This window comes from Sinocyclocheilus anshuiensis, unplaced genomic scaffold, assembly GCF_001515605.1.
Source record: "Sinocyclocheilus anshuiensis isolate Anshui unplaced genomic scaffold, SAMN03320099.WGS_v1.1 scaffold1008, whole genome shotgun sequence".
Classification (NCBI taxonomy): domain Eukaryota; kingdom Metazoa; phylum Chordata; class Actinopteri; order Cypriniformes; family Cyprinidae; genus Sinocyclocheilus; species Sinocyclocheilus anshuiensis.
In genome coordinates, this window is record NW_015548267.1 from 17,548 (window position 1) to 26,093 (window position 8,546).

General features: G+C 33.6%; 1 protein-coding gene across 1 annotated transcript in view; it reads left to right on the top strand.

The window, feature by feature from the left end:
• The window catches only part of diaph1 (diaphanous related formin 1), a 108,990-nt gene that overhangs the window by 6,835 nt on the left and 93,609 nt on the right, over positions 1–8,546 (top strand). The window contains exons 8-11 of the mRNA XM_016443225.1: positions 559–664; positions 745–855; positions 1,901–2,019; positions 3,453–3,569. Of these exons, the coding sequence (XP_016298711.1) occupies positions 559–664; positions 745–855; positions 1,901–2,019; positions 3,453–3,569 (453 nt within the window). The remainder of the gene's footprint in view (positions 1–558; positions 665–744; positions 856–1,900; positions 2,020–3,452; positions 3,570–8,546) is intronic.

The following is an 8,546-nucleotide window of genomic DNA, read 5'->3' on the forward strand; positions in this document are numbered from 1 at the left end:
TATATATATATATATATATATATATATATACACACTCACAAACATTTACTGTATATATTTAAGAAATATTTACACACACACATAATAATTTAATTTAAATTAAAAAAAATTTTATGGTAAAATTTTTAGCCGACTGATAATTCCTCTTTCACGTTTTCACATTGTTTTTGGTATTTGAAGTAAAGATGGAATATAATAAAATGCAAATATTAGACATTATGAAACATCATGAAAATACTGAAATAAGTTTGAAATACTATAATTACTAAAAATGAATTTAAGTTATATAGAAAAATAAAAATCTAGTAAAAATGCACACACAAAATTAACACTTAAACTAAAATGGAAATGAGAAACGTATATAAAGACATATAAAAAATTTAAAAACAACAAAGCCAATCATTTCACACGTAAAAACATGAAAACAAATGAGATGTAAGTGCTACAGCAGAGAGGGAAGTTTGGAAGATGTTGTACAAGACAAACCTTAACAGATTACACTTCAAATGATCCACAAAGTCATTTTAAGTGTAAGATGATGGACTGTGTGTGTTTCAGGCACGAGCGAGTTCTGGAGTGCATCACTGAACAGGCTGAAGAGCAGGAGATTGAGAGGTTCCAGCCGCTGCTGTCTGGCATGCATAAAAACTCCATCACGCTCAAGGTAAAACACTCGCACGTGACAGAGAACACAGGCTGCTGATGTGAAGTCGTTTCCCTGATGTTATGTGTGTGTGTGAGCAGGCCGGCTGTATGCAGCTGATCAACGCTCTCATCAGTCGAGTGGAGGAGCTGGACTTCAGGATCCACCTCAGATCAGAGCTCATGAGACTGGGTCTCAGAGACCAGCTGAAGGTCCGGACACACACACTTACTAGACAAACATAGCACACCAAAAACGAATATGCAATGAATGTGACTATATTTAAGAAGTTAAAAATTAATAGCAATATTATCTTTACAAAATATCACAAGAACTCTAATTTAAATATTTTCATTACTGTAGTGGTCAACAGGAGTATTTATCTAATGTTAGAATTTTTATATTGTTGCAAAAGGAAATGTGCTGAAACACTTTTGAGTCACTCAAATGGATCAATGAATTGGTTTTGTAGAATGAGTCATATGACCATTTTTATTTTAGCATCGATGTAGTATTGAAGTTTATAATACTTTGAATTCGTTTTTTTCTATTTTTCATTTTAATTTTAGTTAAAGGGATAGTTCCCTTTAAAAAAGAAAATTATGTGATTAATTACTCAACCTCATGTCGTTACAAACCCCTAATGGCATGAGGGCGAGTAATTAATGACAGAATTTTCATTTTTGGGTGAACTATCCCTTTAATATTTTAGTAATTTTGTTGTGAACCAAAACTTAAAAAAAAAAAAAAAAACTTGACTTAAAAAAAAATATATGACAATAGCACACAACAAAATTGCTAAAACTTTCAAATTAAAACTGAAAATATAAAAATAAAATTTCAAAATATTAAGAAAATCTATAATAGTATCTCAATTATACTAAAATAACCTCACAGTATGTATACGCACTGTATAATGTGTCCAACTATCATTTAGTGTTTTTTTTTTTACTTTCTTCATCACATCTTGTTACTGTCTAACTCAGGGCTGTCCAAACTCGGTCCTGGAGGGCTGGTGTCCTGCAGAGTTTAGCTCCAACTTGCCTCAACACACCTGACTGGAAGTTTCTATGCCTAGTAAGAGCCTGATTAGCTGGTTCAGGTGTGTTTAATTAGGGTTGGAGCTAAACTCTGCAGGACACCGGCCCTCCAGGACCGAGTTTGGACAGCCCTGGTCTAACTCATCACTGATTTATATAATAGCACAATCAGAATTTCAGTTTCACTTAAGTTCTCCATCTGTATGTGTGCGTGTAGGAGGTGAGGTCGATTGAGAACGAGGAGCTCAAGGTTCAGTTGCAGGTGTTTGAAGAGCAGGCTGATGAAGACTCTGAAGATCTTCGCTCACGGTTGGACGATGTCCGTCTTGAAATGGAATATCCTTCACTGCTGACTTTAATCATCTGTATGAGACACTTTTTGAAGAGCCCTGTGTTCAAGGCCGGGCTTTGTAGACTTATTTACTTTGCAGATTTTGTTTTCCTGCATGTGATTGTAGTTCAGAAACTGGCCACCAGGTGTCTCAAAAGTGCAGAATCATTATTACAAGCTGAGACGATCCTTCAGCTCACAGAGCGTCATAGTTTACACTCTATAGATGGGTCATTTCACAAAAAACAGGATTTTGCCTTACTCTTTAAAAAAAAAAAAAAAAAAAAAAAAAGTAGACTATGAATACAAAGTATAAAGAAGTGCAGAATATGCAGGGGTGCGCATGCGTGGCCAAAAAAAAATGTGCTGTGTAAATAAGTTCAGACGCTCATTTGACAGCTGTTAATGCACAATTACCATTTTAGATCGACAAACTGTAATAGTGTATAAGATTTCTATTCAAACTGAAAGCGTAAATCTAGGCTATCCACTGCCGTTTTCAAAGCACAATGCAAAACTGCGACATCTCACGTACTTTTATTTAATACACCCTTTTTATTTTCAAATATAATAGTATTATCACACTTCATTATTTTATTAAAAAGAAAACTAAATAAAGTGCAATAATATTATTATCACTATTATTCATTTGTTTTTGTTTTGTATAGTTATATTTACTATGTGCAGTGTGAGGACCAAACCGAAACTTCAGGTGCTCTTATGAGAACCAGCCTGAAAAAACTTATGTGCACCCCTGAGAATATGGATTTTTAAATCTCATTTTCATGTTTTGTCCACCGGATGGCGTCAGAAATTCTAGGCTGGATTTTGTGTGTTTGTCACAACCAGTCTAAATCAATCATTCACAAAAGATAAACGGCAAGAAAAAATAATTTAATTGAAATTTATTTGAAAGTTGCATCATTTTATGGTCTTAGAAATGATCACAGTGGAGCTGAATGAAATATAGTTCTCTCATTAAAATAAAAATTCATATAATATTAACTGCAGGTGTTGTTTTAGTGTTATTTATTATAAATACGTTTTTATTGCTATTCTGAATAAGTTTGCATTTCAGTTGTGTAGTAGTTTTATGTGCATTTGCCATTTTTAATGTGGTTTAAAAATATTTAAAAATGATTTTAGTTTATTTTTAATTCAGTTTTAGAATTTTAAATGATTTTACTACTTCAGCAGAAACTTAACTGAGACTTAAAACCCCAGGCAGCATTTCTAATTTTCATTTAGTTTAAATTTTTCATAAAATATTTTATTTTGTTTCAGCATTGTCTATTAGAAAATGTTTATTTATTTTTTTTTTAAATAGGATTCATTTTATTTACCAATAACAAAAACACTGGACAGATGTATTTTCAGTTATGGAGAGTAAACTACATATTCTTTTTGTTTTTGTTGTCGTTCTTTAACTCTGTGTCACTGATATGACTGAAGTCTTCCAGATCTTGATGAACACAGTGAAGGACTCTAAAGCTGAACCTCTCTTCCTGTCTCTGCTGCAGCACCTGCTGCTGGTGCGAAACGACTACATGTCCAGGTATGAGCGCTCGCCCTTCACCCTGCAGTGACCTTTCACCCTGTCTGAAAACTTCAGAAGTCACTATTGAATTTCCAGTGAGTTGATGCTGTCGATGCGTGCTGTATTGATGAAACATCGCTTGATGAAACATCTTGGCTGTCACATCGCTGACTTGCATATATAAGAGTGAGCTTGAGAGGTTATTTGACTGTCAGTCACTGAGGTTACAACTGTCAGCCGCTCTCAGATTATGTAAAATGGCAGAAAGTGAGGTTATTGTGTGGTTGCAAAGCAAGAAAAACTGAATGAAGGGAAGAAAAAACTGAATTGAATAAAAAAAACAACCAGACAGAATGCACAGGTGTCAGCCGCAATGCAAAAGCTCTGTTTTAAAGCCCAGTGAGCTCTCTATCTGTCTGCTGTCTACATAGGCAACGTAGTAAATGAAATTGAACCTCATAAGTGACTGATTCTGAACCCTACATAGGCAACATAAAAATTGTGCTGTTCGCCAGGGTTATTATCGATAGCTAAAACCATAAGTAAACATTTTCATGGCTTGAAATAAAACAGTTAAAACAGCACAATTACCATTTTAGATCGACAAACTGTAATAGTGTATAAGATTTCTATTCAAACTGAAAGCGTAAATCTAGGCTATCCACTGCCGTTTTCAAAGCACAATGCAAAACTGCGACATCTCACGTACTTTTATTTAATACACCCTTTTTATTTTCAAATATAATAGTATTATCACACTTCATTATTTTATTAAAAAGAAAACTAAATAAAGTGCAATAATATTATTATCACTATTATTCATTTGTTTTTGTTTTGTATAGTTATATTTACTATGTGCAGTGTGAGGACCAAACCGAAACTTCAGGTGCTCTTATGAGAACCAGCCTGAAAAAACTTATGTGCACCCCTGAGAATATGGATTTTTAAATCTCATTTTCATGTTTTGTCCACCGGATGGCGTCAGAAATTCTAGGCTGGATTTTGTGTGTTTGTCACAACCAGTCTAAATCAATCATTCACAAAAGATAAACGGCAAGAAAAAATAATTTAATTGAAATTTATTTGAAAGTTGCATCATTTTATGGTCTTAGAAATGATCACAGTGGAGCTGAATGAAATATAGTTCTCTCATTAAAATAAAAATTCATATAATATTAACTGCAGGTGTTGTTTTAGTGTTATTTATTATAAATACGCTTTTATTGCTATTCTGAATAAGTTTGCATTTCAGTTGTGTAGTAGTTTTATGTGCATTTGCCATTTTTAATGTGGTTTAAAAATATTTAAAAATGATTTTAGTTTATTTTTAATTCAGTTTTAGAATTTTAAATGATTTTACTACTTCAGCAGAAACTTAACTGAGACTTAAAACCCCAGGCAGCATTTCTAATTTTCATTTAGTTTAAATTTTTCATAAAATATTTTATTTTGTTTCAGCATTGTCTATTAGAAAATGTTTATTTATTTTTTTTTTAAATAGGATTCATTTTATTTACCAATAACAAAAACACTGGACAGATGTATTTTCAGTTATGGAGAGTAAACTACATATTCTTTTTGTTTTTGTTGTCGTTCTTTAACTCTGTGTCACTGATATGACTGAAGTCTTCCAGATCTTGATGAACACAGTGAAGGACTCTAAAGCTGAACCTCTCTTCCTGTCTCTGCTGCAGCACCTGCTGCTGGTGCGAAACGACTACATGTCCAGGTATGAGCGCTCGCCCTTCACCCTGCAGTGACCTTTCACCCTGTCTGAAAACTTCAGAAGTCACTATTGAATTTCCAGTGAGTTGATGCTGTCGATGCGTGCTGTATTGATGAAACATCGCTTGATGAAACATCTTGGCTGTCACATCGCTGACTTGCATATATAAGAGTGAGCTTGAGAGGTTATTTGACTGTCAGTCACTGAGGTTACAACTGTCAGCCGCTCTCAGATTATGTAAAATGGCAGAAAGTGAGGTTATTGTGTGGTTGCAAAGCAAGAAAAACTGAATGAAGGGAAGAAAAAACTGAATTGAATAAAAAAAACAACCAGACAGAATGCACAGGTGTCAGCCGCAATGCAAAAGCTCTGTTTTAAAGCCCAGTGAGCTCTCTATCTGTCTGCTGTCTACATAGGCAACGTAGTAAATGAAATTGAACCTCATAAGTGACTGATTCTGAACCCTACATAGGCAACATAAAAATTGTGCTGTTCGCCAGGGTTATTATCGATAGCTAAAACCATAAGGAAACATTTTCATGGCTTGAAATAAAACAGTTAAAACATTAATTGAAAATGTGTTTTTTTTTTTTTTTTCAGATAGTTGCCAAGGCAACATTTCTTGTTTTCATTTAGTTTGTTGAAGTACTTAAATAAAACTAAATAAAATAAAAAATACAATTTAAGAAAAGCTATATAGAAATTCTAAAAAAAAAATAAACTAATAAGAATGACAAAAGCATACAATCAAATTTAAACTTTAACTAAAATTAAAATAAAATCTAATTCAGAATATTAACAAAAACTATAATAGTATCCCAGTGATACTAAAATAACACAAAGTACGCAAGACTCATCTCTCCCAAAAAGCTGGTTACTGTGCTATTTGAAAATGTGTTTTTTTTTTTTTTTTTCAGATAGTTGCCAAGGCAACATTTCTTGTTTTCATTTAGTTTGTTGAAGTACTTAAATAAAACTAAATAAAATAAAAAATACAATTTAAGAAAAGCTATATAGAAATTCTAAAAAAAAAATAAACTAATAAGAATGACAAAAGCATACAATCAAATTTAAACTTTAACTAAAATTAAAATAAAATCTAATTCAGAATATTAACAAAAACTATAATAGTATCCCAGTGATACTAAAATAACACAAAGTACGCAAGACTCATCTCTCCCAAAAAGCTGGTTACTGTGCTATTTAGGCATAAAAATACATATCACACAAATAATATTGATACTTTCCATTATTGAATGAAATATAATGAACACTTTTCTCTCTTCATAAGTTATCTTAGATGATAATTTTACTGTTCTCAGGGATTGTCTTCCTCATGAAGGATGAATTTAATCGAAACGAGGCATCTTGGAAGGTTGTGTAATTCTACTCTTTACCTGCTTAACCCAGCAGCGTTTGAGTGGCCAGCTGTAGGCGGGTCACTAGGTTGAGAACTGAGCTAATGTCTTTATTTAGTTTAATTGTCGCTGAGGTTACAGGTGTAACGGAGTTAGAGAAGAGGACTGATTTCGGTGTCCCGTCTGTACAGACATTATTGGATCTGCTCCAGTAGTGTGTACAGGACAATTGAAGAGTCACATCTGATAGTAAATACAGTCAATCCCAAACACTGACTGTTTGAATGTAGCCAAAGGAGAGTCAGGGAATGATTTAAAGCGGTAGCACAACCAAAAATAGAAAATTGTGACAGTATTATTTTAGTATTATTTATATGCTATTATATTATTTATTAATATTTTGATTTAGTTTTCTGTTTATATATTTCCATTTTAATTCTAAGTAGTAATTTTATGTGCTTTTGCATTTTTATTGATTTAAAATATTTCTAGTTCGTTTAATTTAACTTCAGTTTTAGTCATTGTTGTGCTTCAATTTCAACTCGTTTCAGTTAGGCAACATTTCTCATTTTCATTTAAGTTTTTATTTTATTTTATTTTTTATGAGTGCAAAGGATTTTTAATAGTTTTAGTTCTAGTTAACAACAACAACAATGCATTTTCACAGCCCTTGTGTTGCTCCAAACCTGTATGACTGACTTCTGTGGAACACAAAAGAAGAAAAAGAGTTGTTTCTTATGCAATTACAATGAACAAAGAAACTTTTAAGCCCCCAAAAAAGTATACAAAAGCACTATAAAAATATTTCATACAACTCAGGTCCTATATTACACATCTTCTGAAGTCATATGATAGCTTTATGTGAGGAACTGACCAGCATTAAGCTGTTTTTCAAAGAAAATCTCTGTGCATTCCTAAGTACTGATGTCCAATTTGTAAAAGTGTTTTTTGTCTGATTTGGATCTTTTCAGTGAATCGGTTGATTTGGTTCACAATTTTGCTTCATTGGGTTGGGAATTAGATCGAGTCAGTGAAAACCAGATCAATTCAATCAAACCTTACTGGAGGTGAAGATTTTCAGTTATTATAACTTGTATTTAGTTAGTATTTTCTGTTTTCACTGCATGAGTCATATGGACTGCTGTCCAGATGCTTTTACCTCCGTCTCTATTCATTATAACAGCATGAAAAAGAGCAACCAGTACAGTCTTTTCAGTTTTCCTTTTATGTAACACAAAAGAAAAAAGTCTTACAGGTTTGGAACAAAATGAGGCATGATGATTATTTTTTGCTGAACTGTCACTTTAAAAGATGATCGTAGTTATTCTCGTGAATGAGTTTGAGTTTATGGATAAAGTAGGGAAACAGGAGAGATGGATGCAGTCAGAGACAAGGAGACGTTTGATTGATGGACAGCAGGAGGCGGATGCGGTTGCCGACGGCGACCGGCTCTAAATAAGAACCCAGCCACTGTATGACACCCCCGCTTCAATTAACTAGCAGACACACACAAGCATGTACACACACACACACACACACACACACACACATAGTGTGTGCATTTAAAGGTTTTCTTGGCAGAGAAATTATTGCAGCCCAGAAAAGACACATTTCTTTGATTTCTGTTTCTCTAACCTGCACATCTTAAGTCACCCACACACACACTCTTATTCTCTCTTAAACAGACAGCCTTTCATATACACACACACACAGAGAACAGAAAAGAGCTGGTGGGAGTGTGAAAAGACACAGACAGATGGAGAAAGAGGTGTGTGTGTTTGTGCGTGTGTGGTGGTTTGTAAACGCTTTCAAGATGTCAGAATTGTTGCTTGTTCCTTGTCTGCTCAATGTGATCCGACAGGCAGGAAATTGGAGAGCCTGTGTCTGTCCTGAGCCTCTCTCTCTCTCTCT